Below are 17714 nucleotides of genomic sequence, written 5' to 3' on the forward strand. Positions count from 1 at the left end.
AATCCCCAGATTAACCTATCCGAGAACATATATGACACAACACATCCACCCTATAAAAAAAAACAGCCCATAGTGCCACTACGCAGAGCCTCTATGCAGTCAGAATGATGTGGCAAAAAATCACTTCGGAGCTTGAAAAAAATTTAACGCAACCTTCTTTAGGCTACCACATGGTTCCTTCACACACAGCTTTTAATTTGTGTTTCATACTTAATATAAATACGATTTGGCATAACACCATAAACAGAAATCCTTTCTTTGTTTATATTTCATAGTAATACATACTCTTGCTTCCTCATCACTAAGGGGATGAAGGAACCGTAGACACTCTGAGTAGTTGGTCCATGTTTTGTTCCACTGCTCCACAAACACCCAGGATCCATTGGCATCACACTTCCTGTAAGCCTGACCTGAAAACATAGACTTAAGTTATTTCATCACCAAAATAACTTCTACAATCAAAATAAAAGATTTGTACATTGTGAAAGATTTGGGTTGCAATGAAAATTAATATATTGTAGTAAAAATATATATATATATATTTCTAAAGCAAACTTTAAGTATTTTCACAATTTTTTTTTACTTTTGCTTAGTGAATATTAATGATCAAAACATGTTTATATATTTGTATATGACATCAATATCCATAGGCCACCAAAGTAGTTAAAATGGTTTTCTTTAAACAAAATCAATTTTCATTTAGCTCAGAAAAACAAAAACCTAATGGCTTTAATATCCATCTTAGAACATTGCTGTGGTAAATCAGAAATAATAAAAACCATTTACTATACTGTGAGTGGAAACCACTGTATATGGAAACCACTTCATAAATTTGGATTAATAAAATTATATATTTTTTTTCTTTAATTCAACTAGAGCAATACAGCAGCAGAAACCAGTGGATTTGTTTAAGAAGGTGCATGATGGCATTGTTAAGTCCAGCTCCACATCATACCATTTGAAAAGTGTTTTTTTCCTCTGTCAAAAGATCTAACTGATAAAACTTAGCCCTGATGATGTTGCCAAATCTCAAACTCCAGTTAGAGTTGACTGCTTTAGTTTTAGGAGTTAGAAAATTTAAATCAGAAAGGGTAAAATCACCAATTAAACTATACTTTGTTTCAATGTCTAAAATTCTGTTAGTTAAAGTTGTAAGAGCTCCTCTTTTACTTGGATACACAGGGATATACATAGGGAGATCATCTGCATAGCAGTAGAAAGGTTACATTGTTTCTGGCTATAATACATCTCAGTGACAGCATGTAAAGAGTGAACAATAATACACCCATGATGGAGCCTTAATGTACTGTGCAAAACAGAGACAATCGTGGGGGGTAGATCACAAATCTTTACAGAAAGACCTCTAAATAACCAGTATTAACAGAATCAAACCGTTTCAGTGCAGTTTCCTGAACACTGTACCAACGGATTGACTAAGGTGAGACCAAAAAATTTGGAACACCCACCGTATAAAATGAAGAGATTAAGTTGAGCAACACAAAGACAGCAGGGCAAAGTCATTGTTTACTTTTAGCAGTACATACTCAGTGCATTTCCTAAACCTAAAGCCAGATTTAAATTACTTAAAGCTGAAGTCTGTAAGTTTTTAAAAATCACTTTTTTGTCATATTTGCTAAAACTGTCCCTATGCCCAGACAGCAGTACATGTGATATGTAACCTGTGAAAAAAACTGCTTCAATTGGTACCGCCTACTGCCTGTATTTCAATCTGGAAAGAATAATTCGGGACGAGTCAAAACAACCAATCACAGCCAGAGGAGCGTCTGATGGAGTGTCAATCACAGCTCACACACGCTGAAACCCCCCCAGAGAAGCAGAGAGGGCGGGGGAGTGGCGTGAAACCTGTTTTTCTTCAAATTTTCAGTCGAAGTCTGCTCTCTTCTCAATGTTACAGACCGCAGCTTTAAGGACAGAGTTGCTCTAGAGGAAAGTTTGTATTTCTTTTAAAACAAATTTCTCAAGGAACCTGGAAATAAACTGCAAAAAATACAAAACAGGTCTGAAGCTAAACAAATAATTAGCATCAAGATGTGTTTTTTTTTTAACGAAGGGGTCTCACAACAGTATGCTGAATAGAATCAGGGACACCTTCTGAGCTGAGACAGGTGTTTATTAAAATAAGGAGGAAAAGTCAAACAGTGTGAAAAACCCCTTTCAGCAGTTTAGTAGGTAAGATGACCAAAGAACAGCTTGTCTCTTTCATATGCTTAACAATGTCAGATACTCCTTTTTTTACTTTGGTTACTTGTAAACAAATTACAGTTTTATGTAAATTAATTATATTTCAGTAGTATCCAAAACCTAAAAAAGATGAAAGAACTGACTTGAGTTTGTGTGTCTATTTTTTCAATAAATGAAGTAGCATAAATAGGAAAAGTCAATTCATGGATGGACAGGATGTAAAACAACATAAGTTCTCCACTTTGCGGCTGGGAAATGTGGTCTTCCTTGACGCAAAAAATAATACAGCTTTTGTCCACTGTGGAGGAGGCCAAAACTGAAAGTTCTTTAGAGCAGCACGAACTATCTATATTTAGGTAACTTCTAGTGCTTTTCTTTACATCCTATCCATATCCAATAAACCATTATTTGCATATCACTGTGGTAAAACATAAAACAATAACCCTACACACACAGTAAAGTCACTGTTTTGCTCACATATTGACTCATCACTTATGGGTGTAAACCATCTTAGATTCCTAGATAGCAATTTTTGCCACATGAACCAAACTTTTAAAAATAAAACAGATTATAATCTAAGTTGGTAAACCATTCCATAAACTATTGGCAATGAAAAAAGAGCAGTTTTATCAAAATAACTCCTACATGTTTTGATGCTACACTCACCTCGGTCATCTGAGTGACACTAGTCAATGTGAAAAACAAAACCTTCTTTGACACAAGCAATCTTAAAAAACTAAACATATAATGCACATACTGTGAAATTTTCCAAGATAAAAAAAATCATATTTACAAAAAGATTTGACAGTGGAGATGCTGTTATCACATTTATTCACAAGCTATTATGCATGCCTGCCAGCAGGTAGTCAAGCAGTGTAGAAGAAGCAGAGAATGCCGTGTAGCTCTCTTTTCAGAGTCAGTGTTGTCCTTCGGTTGATCTTTTGAAGCCAGTGTTTATTATCACATCCTGATAATAAACAGTTATGTTCTTGCAAATTACCTAGGGAGAACATCTGAGGCTCCAGAAGGAAATCTTTTTTTTTAGGTGCAAATTATGTGTAAAAGTGTTCTAAATTCAAAGATGGTGTATACAAACTTGACCAAAACGGACTAGATGCAAAGGAACATTTAACACAGCTATACATCTCCAAGAGCATCTGTGAAAAAGACAGTTCACACCAAGTCTAAAAACTTCAAGGACCTTCAATGCCCCTTTCTACTAGCTCCATTTTTGTGGGTTTTTTGTACCTTTTCAGAAGAAGAGCTGAAGAAAGCAGTAAGGGTCTGACATTTGGCCTGAAGGCACTGCTGTTTGACACTAATTGGCCATTGGCATGATCAGCCATATGTTGATGGCAGCTCGAAAAGAAATGCAGTTTGCGGACATAGCATTCAGAATGACAAAGTGTAGAGCACAATGCTTGGACTAAAAAAATGACCCAAGCAGGAAACTGAAAAGCCAGATGGGAAAGGTGAATGTTTATTTTAGGAAAATAACTTTAACAACTTTTACATGCTAAAGGGGTTTAGGTTTCTAAAAGGTTAAAGGAATATGTAATTTTACCATTTTTAAATAGTAAAAACACATCAGCTTTTGGGATTAAACACAGGCTGGGTGAGCTGTATATATCAATACCCTGAATCTTCTGATCACACTCAAAACCATGAATTCTGATCTCCCCACATATGTATATGCAAAACAAAACAACCATAGAAATGCTCATGCAGTAAAGGTAGAGAAGACAATCTTCCTTTGTCTTTGAGTTCCAAGTTTTATTTTATCTATTGGTTTTTCCACATGTCAATCTTTGTGATGTCCTCAATTCCTCTTGAACTTCTAAGTTGTTTTTTTATCCAATGAGGTGATCCAGTGAGGTTTTAGCCATTCATTGTAGCTTCCCTGCTCTCACAGTATACATTAACATTGGCTGAATCACAAGAAGTAAACTGCCTCACAAGTTTGAAGATGAACACCTCAGAAGGAAGATATAAGACCAGAGTGTATTTGGGAGATTATTTTATATGGTGGTAGAAGAGCAGGAAAGATTTTCCTGCACATACTGTTATACAAAAAGTGACTTGGTGATACTATGTACATTTCTGGAAAAATCCCTTACTAAAGCTTTAATATAGAAAACAGACAGATTCTTTAAAATAACCTTTAAATAAATCCCAAAATATGTCCTGCAATCTCTCAGTGGATCAAAGGAAACACAGCAGTTTCCGTGTGTAGTGGAACAAAGCTTGAGTCGTCAATGGAGAACCTCTCTAAAGACAAATGTGCCTTACTTAACTTACTGTAAGCAGAACTTTTAAATAAAGCAAAAATGATCTTCAATAATTAGAGGAAATTATGAGGTCTTCAAAGAGAAATACGCATAAGAGCATGAAATTACTGCATTTTCAGGCCTGAAAACCCAAAGCTTTTACAAGTATTAAGTAGATTAATTATAGCTAGAAACCACCAATCATGCTGTAATTCTGGACTTATATAAACCCGACCCTTTAGAGAAGACAGTAACAAAGTCGGCTTTTTATCACCCCTGAAGAACATTTCCCGGATTAAAGGACAAATGTCCAGGCAGGATCTAGAAAAATCCACTCATACTTTTAGTTTTACAAGAATTGATTAATGCAAAAGCGTCTTTACGGGTTTGACTAAAAAGTTTGATAGCTGATTCAAAACACTGCTGCCAGCATTCTCACCAAAATAAAGAAAGTGGAGCAAATGACCCCAGAGCTACATTTATTACACTGGCTCCCCCTCTCTGAGAGAATAGAGATCAAAATTCCTCTGTTAGTCTAGATATTACCAAATGGCTAAGAACTAAAATATGTCATAGACTTGTAGTCAGTTAATATACTGCCCAGACCTCTAAGGTCCTCTGACTCAAGTCTAATTTTGCATCCCCAGATTCAGAACCAAACATCAAGAAGCAGAGTTTAGTTTGTATGCACCCCTAACAGTCAAAGATGGTGGATGCGGTTGTGGCCCAAATGCAGAGTAAAATGATGAGTTTTCGCTGATTTACAGTGGAATCCGCTTATAGTGGTCACGGATATAGTAATCCACCACTTATATAGTTCAAAAGGGTTGGGACAGAATCATTTCTATACAAATGCTTTTTAAATAATTTGTTTATAGTAATCAAGAAATCTGCTTATAGCTTTCATTTTTGGCCATTTTATGAATGTAAACATGTGCAAAAATAATATTAAAATTACGTGTACATCTCGGATGTACAAGAGGGTACCAGTGCTGCGCGCAGAGAGGAGGGAGAGGAGGGGGAGGATGAAGAAAAGAAGACAGTTGTCCTTTCCAGAACTGAGATGAGGAATGCAGTTTGCATTTTGAAGACTGGTCTCCTGCATGTTGGTTTCAAAAACTTTTACCTTTTACATCGTTTTGAAAAAGAAGTGAACTTGGTGTTGGACAACACTCTGATCCAGGGAACCATGGATGGGTTAGGTTAAGTGATTTCTTAATGCGGTGCAGCAGATCCGCAACACAAAACAGAGGTAGGCTAGCTTTATTTTTCTGTAACCTTTGCAGTTACATTCAATGTTGTTGTTCTAGGAAACAGTTTTTTTCCAACTTTATTTTCAGACATGTTATAAAAATGCACCAGCAGCACAGCAGAGCCAGAATAAGTACATAATAAGTTACGTAGACTACTAGAGTTATCTGTGCACAGCACAGAATACAGTGATTAAACTTGCATGGTACAGTAATAAAATTCAGTAAATTCTGAAGCTATCGTTTCATTTCATTTTTGTCATTGAAAACCATACAAATGGAATTTAGATCATATTCTGCATAAAAAAAGAAGTGAAATAAGGGTAAATTCGGTTTTAGTAATCAACCGCTTATAGTGTTCAAATTGGCTCTGGACCAACGTGAACACAGTAAGCGGATCCCACTGAATTAAAAAAAAGGCAACAGAGAGAAAATCCAATAACAAAATACAGGAAACCAAAAACCAGGAGATCTCAGGGGAAAACACACAAGAGGAGCCAAATGATGACGAGGAACCAGCACAAAACTGCACAGGAGGTGTGTATATGGGAGACAGAACAAAGACTGGGCTAATCAGCTAACAGGGAGCAGGTGTGGATCGAAGCAACTAGAAACTAGGGGGGAGGAGACTGGCACAAGGGGGCAACAGAGAGCAACACAAAAAACACATCACTGACGCAAAATGGAAAAGAAACCAATGACTAAGAAAACAGAATGACATAAATAACTGAAAACTCAAAAGGAAACTAAAAAAGAAGTCCAAAGGGGATAAGCATAAAACTAACATGGAAAAGCTCCCAGAAAAAAAGTGCTAATAGCATAAATTGCTTTAAATCATTATTTAAAAAATCAACGTAAAGATCTTATCATCTTAATCACTCAATTCCTATTTTCCAAATTAAATTGATTGCTCATGACTCAACAGTGTGAAAGAGACCCTATTGATGGTTGCTTCTTACTTGCCATTGCAGCACTCTGCTTTGTCAAACACAGCGTGTCCAAAAAATAGAGTAATTGTCTTCAAAGGACTTTTACTGAATCCAATTTTCTGAGCTTAATACAATTTTGTTCTTTTTGTTTAAAATAATTTCTTCACCTTTATAGACAGAGATAAATAAAAAAAGAAATAAAGAAAAGAACAAAACGTCAATCTTATCTAACACCCCTGGGTTTCTTATTTTAAGATATATTTTGGTACAATATAAACACAAATATAAACACAAAAAGGCTTCTATATTTATCTATGCATTCTGTTTTTCACATTTCGACTAATTCCTGCCGAAAGTATAAAGAAAAAGGCTGTTAACCTTTATGATTGAAGTCATAGATGTAAGATGGGCAGGGGACCTTTGTAACCTGCCCAGGGGAGCCATGGGGCCAACAAATAAGACCGTCCCAGTCTGGAGGGCACCCCTCATCTGCAGTGAGAAGAAGGAGAAGTCAAACCTTCATCTGATCATTACTGAGTGTTAAAATTCATCCACCCATCCTTACCCACTTTTTCTTGCAGCCCAAAAACTTCTTTCTGGATAGCTCAGAGGTTATTTCATGTGATTTGTAAAGTAAATGATATTTTTTCTCTCTGTTTAGGAGAGGATTAAGAATACTCATAGTTTTTTGCAGCTTGTATGCTAGACTTTGTCAAAGAATTAACAAAATGTTTGTCACGGCTCTGATTAAAATCACATTTTTCTGATCAAATGAAAAGATGTTTATTTTTAATTGAATAATAATTGAATTGAATGAATTTGAGGCAAGCATGTTAAAGCCACATGTTGTAGAAACCCATTATAACAGGACTGCCGTCCCTACTGTGAATCCTGATTGTAGTAGCATCCTGCTGAGGGGAAAGTTACACATGAGCTGCCTAATTGGCCGTAACTGAAGTTATAAATGGAGGGTGCTAAATAGAGAAAAGCTGGACATCTATGAAGAAAATGTATTCTGGGAAGGGAGTCAATCGGCAACACTGTTAGACCAAGATAAAATTGATAGCTTTAAAGACAAACATTATAGAGGCCCCGTAAATGTCTGTAAATAACTTTCTGAATGTTATGGGAAACCTATGACATAATATTAGGGTCATCTGGAGGGAAAAAAAGACAAAACTTTTTTGCTACTTACCCTTTTAAAGATTAAGAAAAAAAGTGGGAAAAGGAAATAACGAGTAAACAAGGATTTATAGTAGTGTGAAGGATTGAGAGTAACTTGTGTAAATAAAGTAGCAACTATAATTTATGATAGAATTAAATAAAAATTGACTTCCGGCCGGAACATCGCCAAGATGGCAGCACGTTAGGAGGGCTCCCGTCAAAACCCCAGCGAATTCACCTAAAGCCCCATTTCAGAAGAAGTATTATTTCAAGATTGTTAATACAAAGGGGGCACAGCTCGCCCTATACAACTTATTTGGAGGTTGGAAGATAAATATACTGTTTAAGCCCGGTAGCCGCAGCTAAAGCTAACTAGCACCTCGTTAGCATCTTGCTCGCCGAGATTAAAGCCATGGCTGATCTAGATGTAATCCTCCGGGAACTCCGAGGATTTCGGCAGGAAAACAACGAAAAACTAGAGACTATTAAAGACGAGATTTCCAAAATAAACACAAGACTGGACGAAGCAGAGAACCGATTAGAACAAGCCGAGGAGCGGATCCAAACTACAGAAGACGTAGTGACGGAGATGTTAAAGCTACATATGAAGCTAGAAGATAAGCTAACAGACTTGGAGAGCCGCTCCAGACAAGACAATATAAGGATATACGGCGTGTGCGAGGGCGCGGAAAAGGACTCAACTATGGCATCATTCGTAGAAAAGCTACTACGTGAGGGTCTACAGTTATCCGAGGAGGAGGTGCCGGATCTTCATATTGAAAGGGCGCACCGCTCCCTCGGACCGCGGCCACCGGCGGGGGCACCGCCACGCTCCATCATAGTGAAGTTCGTGAGTTTTAAGTCCAAAGACTCTCTGCTCCGCAAAGCTTGGCAGATGAAGGGGTTTAAATGGATGGACAAACAAGTAAACCTGGACCACGACTACCCATTGCGCATTATTAATAAACGAAGAGAATACGCTGGGGTCCGCAGGGTTTTGAAAGAGAATCAAGTCCAGTTTCAGACCCTATTTCCTGCCAGGCTGCGGGTAAAATACACAGACGAGATCAAAGTGTATGACTCTGCGGCAGATGCGGTGGATGACCTGAGGAGGAGAGGGTACGCTGTTAAAACTACGAAAGCACCGGATTCTCTCATGGAGCGGATAAAGCAGTTGACTTGGACGAGAGCGGACCGGTCCACAACCAGGAGCGCGCCTGATCCCGTCAAAGACGCAAGTTACAAGGAGAAGCTTCGTGCATTCAGGCGGCCTTCACCAGGTTCTTCTGTGGAGTGAGGACTTGGGCTTTGGTTTATTTTAATTTTCTTTATTGCAATTAACCTTCGTTTTAAATATGGGTAATGATAAAAGGAGAGTGGGTGAGTAAACTGTGAACTTTCTTATAGGGGTTTTGAGGGTTAACTTCAATATACGGTTGTAACCACCAAGCACCACCTTCACCGATACAGGAGGAGGGCTTATGCTTTAGCGCCCATCAGGGTAATTAGGGTCTATAGATCAGACCCCTGCACAGGGAGTCACATTTTGGTGTTCTGTTGTTATTTGTTTGTTAAGGTTATGTTTTGTTTGGGTGTTTTACCCATTTCTTTGTTCATCCTCTGCTGTTGTGTGCAGAGATGGGGAAGCTTGCCACATTGTTTATTAAGTTGTCAACTTAGTTATATATTTACATGCAAGACAGGCCGATAAGATTTGTCTCACTTAATATAAATGGTGTACTCAACCCAATCAAACGTTGGAAAATGTTGTCTCAGTTACAAAGGGATAAAGTCCAGATAGCATTCATCCAGGAATCACATCTTGATAATATTGAACATGCTAAACTAAATAAAATGGGATTTAAAACAGTCTATTTCTCTTCCCATAGCTCTGGAAGGCGAAGGGGGGTGGCGATCTTGTTGTCCAGTGCGGTAGATTTTGAATATATATCTGAATACAAGGATAGCGAAGGGAGATATGTTATGATAATTGGGAAAATCCATGGTGTTCTAGTAAGTCTTTTCAATGTTTACGTACCTCCAGGCAGTGACTGGTCATTTTACAAACATGTCTTTGACATAATGACTACAAAATGTCAAGGTATTGTAATATGTGGGGGAGACTTCAATATTAGGCTACTCCAAAAATTGATTCATCCAATGGGAAATCTGATGCTAAAAATATTAGTAAAAGAATAAATATCTTAATGAAAGAAATGGGAATTGTTGACGTATGGAGGGAAATTAATCCAACAAGCCGAGACTATACACATTACTCCACTGCCCATAATGTATATTCACGCATTGACTATTTCTTCATGTTTAAAAACAATATTTTTAGAGCTATTAACTGTGATGTCGGCACTAGTACACTCTCAGACCACAATCCCGTCTATTTATCACTTCAGTTGGTTAATAAGACAAGATCTACTCTTTGGAGGTTAAACGAAAATATTTTAAAAGACAGTGTAATTAAGGAAAAACTAAAACTTGAAATTAGATCGTACCTAGAGTTTAATGACAATGAAGAGGTTTCACCGACTGTGCTGTGGGATGCTTTAAAAGCAGTAATCCGAGGTAAAATAATAGCTATTTCTGCCATGGTAAAGAAACTTAAAAATCAGAAACTGAAGGATCTAGAAGAAAAACTTAGGCGGCTACAGAAAGAGCATTTCAAATCACTACATGATACAATCAAAACAAAAATAGCAGAAGTAAGGAATGAAATTAATGAAATAAATACACAAGAAATCCAAAAGAAACTGCTTTTTACAAAGCAGCAGTACTATGATACAGGGGGGAAAGCATTGAAGCTACTCTCCTACAGGTTAAGAAAACAGCAAGCAGAGAGGACAATACACAAAATTAGAAATCCATTGACAAATCAAGTAGAAACCGACCCGGAGAAAATAAAACAGTGTTTTGAGGAGTACTATGAGAAATTGTATTCCCAGCCGCAATTAAGTGAGATTAACCAAATTGATACTTTTCTGTCTTCACTAAATCTACCAAGTGTCACGGATGCTCAAAATGAAAGATTGATATCCAAAATTACTGAAGAGGAGGTTTTATCAGCTATAAAAAGACTAAAAACAGGTAAATCCCACGGCGCAGACGGTTACAATTCAGAATGGTATAAAAGTATGCAGGAGGAACTGGTGCCGACATTACTGAGAGCATTTAACTGGGTAATGGAGAAAAAGGTGATTCCCTCTTCGTGGAGTGAGGCCATCATTTCTATAATTCCAAAGGAGAATAGAGATAAATTAGAGTGTAGTAATTATAGGCCAATCAGTGTTTTAAATATCGATTATAAATTGTTCACCTCCATTTTATCTAAAAGATTGGAACTAATACTGCCAGACCTCATTAACAAAGACCAGACAGGGTTTATTAGACAAAGGCAAACCCAAGACAATATTCGAAAAACCCTGCATATTATGAAGCATGTTAGTCAGCATAAATTGGAAACTTTGATCTTAAGCCTAGACGCTGAAAAAGCCTTTGACTCGGTACGGTGGGCCTTTTTATATAAAGTTTTATCAAAATTTGGCTTCCATTCAAACATAGTTGATACTTTTGCCGCACTGTACGGCAAGCCTACGGCCAAGATCAAAGTAAATGGGGATTTGACTAACAGTTTTACTCTACAGAGAGGATCCCGACAGGGCTGTGGCGCCTCTCCACTCCTCTTTGCCTTATTTCTAGAACCCCTGGGTCAGTGGATACGACAAAGATCTGATATTAGTGGGGTTACAATGACAGCAGGGGAACAAAAACTGGCCCTATTCGCCGATGACGTGTTGATATTCTTAACACAACCAAATCAGACACTCCCTAGACTAATGACAGTACTTGACACTGCATGAAAAGTGAGATTTTCGTCCCCCCAAACCCCCGTAAACTCCCGCAGATCTGCCTGATTTTCGTCAGTTTCCGACAATTTGCAACCCGTGCTTGTCCGCGTTTGTCGTGCCACAAATTGTCGGAAACGTACCGTGACGTATGTGGAGAGCGATCAGCTGTACTAATGGCCCTAATTAGCATATGAATACAGCAAACCCGCGCGGCTGGCCAAGTCTGGCTTGAATAACCTACTCAGTATTGGCTGAAACCACTATTCTCAAACAAGTAAAATCGCTCGTGATTGGCAGCAAAACCACACGTGGCCACGCCAGGCTTTAATTTTCTTACTGAGTATTGGACGGAACCACTTCTTTTTAAACAAGTAAAGTCGCTCGTGATTGGTTGGCATATATATATATTTACATATAAATTTACACATATATATATTTATTCATATATATATATATATATTTATTCATTCATATATTTATTCATTCATATGGTGTGTATTTATGTTATCCTACACTACTACACAATTATTATGCTACCATCAAGGACATGAATGAATTTATACAGGAAATGAAGATTTGCCAGGAAGCTGTTTATGCAAAGAAAGAGCTTTATTGAAACACAACTATATACAACGCGTATCCAAACACATGCGTTTCTAAAAATTAAAACTCCGTGAACGGTCCGTTTGCTTCCTCGGGGTTGGAGGTAACTGGCAGCATTCCCTCCGAGGCAGGTCCGATGTGCAGACGCCTAGTGTGCGTGGCCCTGTACTTCGGCATCGCTTCTAACCGGGACTGCAGCTTAACACAGAGTTCAGTGAGATCCGGCCTACGAAATGGTGGCGACCGTACAATCCATCCAGAGACACCGCCAACGACGCCATCTTCTTCGTCGGACATGAGGCCGAAGGTGGCGGACTTCCAGAGTTCCACTTCCTCATCTGCTAGCACACTCTGCCTCGCTTTCAGCAGCTGAAAAAAAAAACAATGAATCAGCGCACTGCGTATGGACACAACACATCTATTAATGCACCTGAAAAATAGTCCCCAAATAAAGTCTTACCCTCTTTCTTCTGGCCCGACTCCGAGCAGATAGCCTCCGCACGCAGCGTGTGGCTGGCTGCGTATATCTGAAGCTCCTGCGTACCGTCTGAAAATACGTCTTACAGGCAGCTGGAAAACAATTAAATGAGAGTGGTATAAATAAAAAATCAAACGCAAGTCACAGTAACAAGGAAGGAGAAAACATTAAAACAAGTCACTTACACACAATGTCGTCTTTATCAACATCGTGCAAATCTGGACTTGCCGAGATGGGAGGTCTGTGAAAACAAAATGTAAAAGCTATGATCGGTATCCATCCGTATCCATTGCCTTTTACCACAGAATGAAAGCATATTCTTTAAATCTTACCCTTGCTCCGGTTCATAGCGCCTGCAATTAGTCTCCGAGTTGTGAAGACGGCGTACTGCTTCCTGTAAATCACAAAAAATACACTTTAATAAAGCTTGTTCTAGCAAGGCTACTATTAGCCGCTATTAGCCGGTAGCTTAGGCTAGGCTGCTTTTAGCTTAGCAGGCAGTAATCGAACATATATTTACCGCTAGCATCTCTTCTTTGAGTTCGTCTTGTTCGATGCAGAGTCGCCATCGCGTCCAAGAGGAGTTTTACCCCGAAATCCAGAAGCTCCAGACCGCTGCACAAAGCAAAGCATACATCCTCCAATGTGGCTGCACACCGCCGTTCTGAGTTTCTTGGAGATCGTAGGGAGCATGCGCGAGATGAACCAGGGTGTCCGCGGATCAATAAAAATAATTAAAAAATCATTCTTTTTTTTTTTTTTATCAAGGCCTTAATTGGCACTAAAATTATTTAAATATGTTTATCGAAGTATTTATAATTCTTTAATAAAAAATGCTTATAAAAACAATTTCGTCAGATATATCGCTCCAGGCGGAGAAAAAGCTAGAGGATATATATATACGTATATATGTGTGTGTGTGTGTTTACATACATACAGGAGTCATGGAACTCTGCTTGCAGCTCCTTCATATTTCATGTACACTAATAACTTGTGTGCATGGTTCTTGATGATGGCATTAAAATCATTTCAAATAGCATTAAAATAGCATTAAATTAGAGTCACTCATTCCTGTATGAACCCTGTGAGTGCTTAATTTAATATGACATATTAAAAAAATCCCACCATCATCCAGCATATGTTCAGTTTCTGCCCAAATATATATGTAGATTTTTGTAACGGGGATAAGGATAATTCAAAACTGCTTTTTTTTTAATGAACTTGTTCACTACTTCCAAACTCAGCATCTCTTTTCATTCCTGTAATAAGAAGTTTCTTTTGAATGGATTTGATTAAAGTTTAAGTCCCTCGGTATAAAATAAATATTTTGATGGAGATGAGAAATCTGCTTCCTCGTTGGTGAATAACCAATAGTTTGGATCCAATCATTTAAATAAACGGTGTTAGTTTTTTTTTTTTTTTTATATATATATATATAAGAATTGTGCTATAATTTCTAGTCACCGATCTGTTGCTGCTATATTTTAATTTGACGAACCGGAATTTGTCGATGTTCTTTTTCCTGTTTGGTGCGATTGCAATTGCGGATCTTGACCTGGCCGGACCTTATGACCACAGTGTACCAATCTTCTCATGGCTACTTCCAACAGGATAATGCGCCATGTTATAAAGTAAATCATCTCAGACTCATTTCTTGAAACTTTTCCACTTAAGTAATTGTGAATTGAGCATATTGACAGACAACATTTTATTTTTTATCTTAAATGCAATTTTTTTTTTTTATAATTACTGCTCTAAATGTATTGCTCTGTCAGCTAAAGATCTGTTTTGGTCTCTATACTTTAATTAAATAAATCAATTCAAGCTAAAACGGAAGAGGCTATACTAAGCCTGATCTCTTTGTATCAGAGAATTTCTTACCCAGAAAGATGTCACTTGGTGTAAACCCCCCCCTGCAACCCTGGTTTGCATTTGTATAGCTCACAGCATGTTCATTTACATGTTAAAGCCTCCCCTAGAATTCCATGGGGGGGAGGCATGGGGGGAACACTGCCTAAGAGAGTCCACGTCAATTTCTGACAATTTACGGGAGTTTTCGGCGAAGCCTGCAAATTGTCGTAAACTGCCGCTAACCTGAAGTTCCACGACAATCTACAGTGCCGCATATTGACGAAAATCCCACTTTTCATGCAGTGTGAGGAATACGGATCACTCTCAGGATACAAAATTAATGTTAACAAAACCCAGATATTACGTTTAAATTTTAATCCATCCACTAGAATTAAGAACATGTACAAATGGAATTGGGACTCAGAGTACATTAAATATTTGGGAGTAGTTCTGACAAAGGATTTATCTAAATTGGTCGATGCTAACTACGGACCCATAACTTCGAAGGTAAAATCTGATTTACAGAGGTGGAACACTGTTCCCTTCTTAAACTTATACTCACGAGTGGAATCAATTAGAATGAATATTCTCCCTCGTATGCTTTACCTTTTTCAGTGTTTACCAATTAAAATACCTCAGAAATATTTTGACGATTGGGACAGGATGTTGGCAAAATACATATGGCAACATAAAAGAGCCAGGGTTAAATACAAAACACTTCAATTGGCTAAGGAGAAGGGGGGATTGGGCCTTCCTTGTCTTAAGGAGTATTACTATGCTGCCCAGCTTAGACTCTTAATCTGTTTGAATTCGCCAACGTATTCCGCAGGATGGAAGGACATAGAAGTTGATATTATAAAAGATGTGCCTATCATGGCGCTATTGGCAGATACTAAATTACAGAAGACCACACTGTATACTTCTGACTTTATGTATGATTCTTTGCTAAATTCCTGGAATGAAATCATTAAAAGGTGTAAACTGGGCAAACTGTCAAATATTTTGAGGTGGTGTGCTTACGACTCTGAGTTTGTGCCAAATAGATATGATGATCGGTTTAAGAGATGGCTATCTAAGGGGTTAACAACCTATTATTCCTTCATCCACAAGGGGGCATTCTCGAGTTTTGAGACCCTACAGACTAAATATGGTTTAGGTAAAGATGATTTCTACAGGTATTTGCAGGTTAGACATTATTTCCACCAAAATTTAAAAACAATATATGAAAAGAAAGATTTAGGTTTCTTACAGATATTCTTAACTTTAACCAGGTCTCATTCTCAGAATAATATTATTTCTAGATTATATAAGGGCATTCAGCAATGTACACAGGTCAGCACAGAAGGTATAAAGAAGAGGTGGGAAAAGGAGGGAAATATGGTTATCCCACCCGACAGTTGGGCCAATATATGTCAGCTTCAGTGGACAATAACAGGGTCGAATACATGGCGAGAGTTCAGTTGGAAGAACATGATCAGGTACTTTCTTACGCCTATTCAGAAACGTCATCAAGGTGGTCGGGATGCATGCTGGAGTCTATGTGGGGTCACTGGTGCCAACCACTTCCACATCTTTTGGGAATGTCACGTTTTAACTAATTATTGGACACAGATAGGAGAACATGTTAATAATGTATTTGGTACTAAAATTCCCTTTAAATGTGAAACACTGTATTTGGGTGATGTTCCTGTGACAAATTGGAATAACACTGATAAAAGATTACTTGGTATGTTACTTATTGCAAGTAAAAAGGCCATCACAAGAAGGTGACTGAGAGTGGAACCTCCAACTATTGAAGATTGGATCACTATAATACACGAAATATATGTCATGGAAAAGTTGTCTTTCTCCCTCAGGATGCAAAAGGATATGTTTTATAAAATCTGGACTAAATGGACTGAGTACATAAAACCCTTACGGTCAGATTTTGTATGAGCGATACGTTTCTGTACCTAAAACCTTGTCTTGTGAATAATGGCATGCTTCCCATATATGTATACGTTTGTGTTTATGTATGTTTGATACTGTGAAAACGTTTAAAAATAAAAATTATAAAAAAAAAAAAGAATTAAATAAAAATGTATTTTGCAGCAAACATCTGTGGATGTAGACTGCTTTGAATAAAAGCAGCAGTCTCAGCACTTAAATTTTTTATTATTTCAACTTCCTCTTTTCCCATTTTTTCTAACCTTTCAACGTGTCTCAAGTTTAGACTTTCACACATTTTAACTTTCCTTTTAGTCGTTCAACTTTACCATTATAATGAACTTTGGCTTCATGCTATAAAAAAGAAAAAAATGACAATTGTTTTCCTTAATATGACCCTATGATAGACATAGTTTCAGCTGTGGGGTATCTGCTTTAAATGTCATTTAATTATTAATATTAAGATTGTTTTATCCCAAAAATAGTAAGAATGAATATTTAAATATGGAAATAAATTAACATGAACGGGCTTTCAGTTCCAAGCTATATAGAAACATCCTAAGAATTAAACACCCCTACATCCCCAGCAGGGATGAAGCATGAGAGAAAATGGATGGATGGAACATAAATGCAGAACGTCTAACATGATCATAAAAATACACTGATGGTAAAGATGCAAAGGTGGTAAAAGGAAGTCTAAGACCTGTGAAAACAATATTTATCATAATAAAAGCCAAAACAAAAACAAAATATAACTGAAGTTTGATAACATTTTGGCAGGTTAAAGATCTGAAAGGTAAATAAAGGGATTTTAAAGGGCAGATTTATGTTATGTTTCAAATAATCTTTAGAGCAAGTGTTTTTTTACCTGTGGTTGTTGGTTCCATATTGGACAGGTTCTGAAGGCACTGCAGTTTAGCTTCATATAGGATGAACATCTGCTCCTGTGCAGAGAGAGGACCATCGTAGCCCATCTGTGAAGCACAAAGCGAAAGATCAGATTACCCCGTGTCAATACAATATGTAAATTACTGGAAGCATTGCAGGAAATTCTAAAAACATCTGGGAAGTCTGAGTATCCAACATCTGCTTTGGGCAGATGCCTATGAGAGCAATTTGAGAAAAGACCACAGAGATAAGAAGGCAATACAGTTCTACTTGGTTTAACTCAATCTAAACATCCTGTT

General features: G+C 37.6%; 1 protein-coding gene across 1 annotated transcript in view; it reads right to left on the reverse strand.

Annotated features, from left to right (window-relative positions):
* Positions 1-17501, reverse strand: part of LOC119776526 (parathyroid hormone 2 receptor-like) — a 55898-nt gene extending 38397 nt beyond the window's left edge. The window contains exons 1-3 of the mRNA XM_038274960.1: positions 17396-17501; positions 7027-7137; positions 286-410 (exon numbers count right to left, since the gene is read on the reverse strand). Of these exons, the coding sequence (XP_038130888.1) occupies positions 286-410; positions 7027-7137; positions 17396-17501 (342 nt within the window). The remainder of the gene's footprint in view (positions 1-285; positions 411-7026; positions 7138-17395) is intronic.
* Positions 17502-17714: the final 213 nt, after the last annotated feature.

This window comes from Cyprinodon tularosa, unplaced genomic scaffold (genome assembly GCF_016077235.1).
Source record: "Cyprinodon tularosa strain WSP-4 unplaced genomic scaffold, ASM1607723v1 ctg1208, whole genome shotgun sequence".
In the NCBI taxonomy this organism is placed as follows: domain Eukaryota; kingdom Metazoa; phylum Chordata; class Actinopteri; order Cyprinodontiformes; family Cyprinodontidae; genus Cyprinodon; species Cyprinodon tularosa.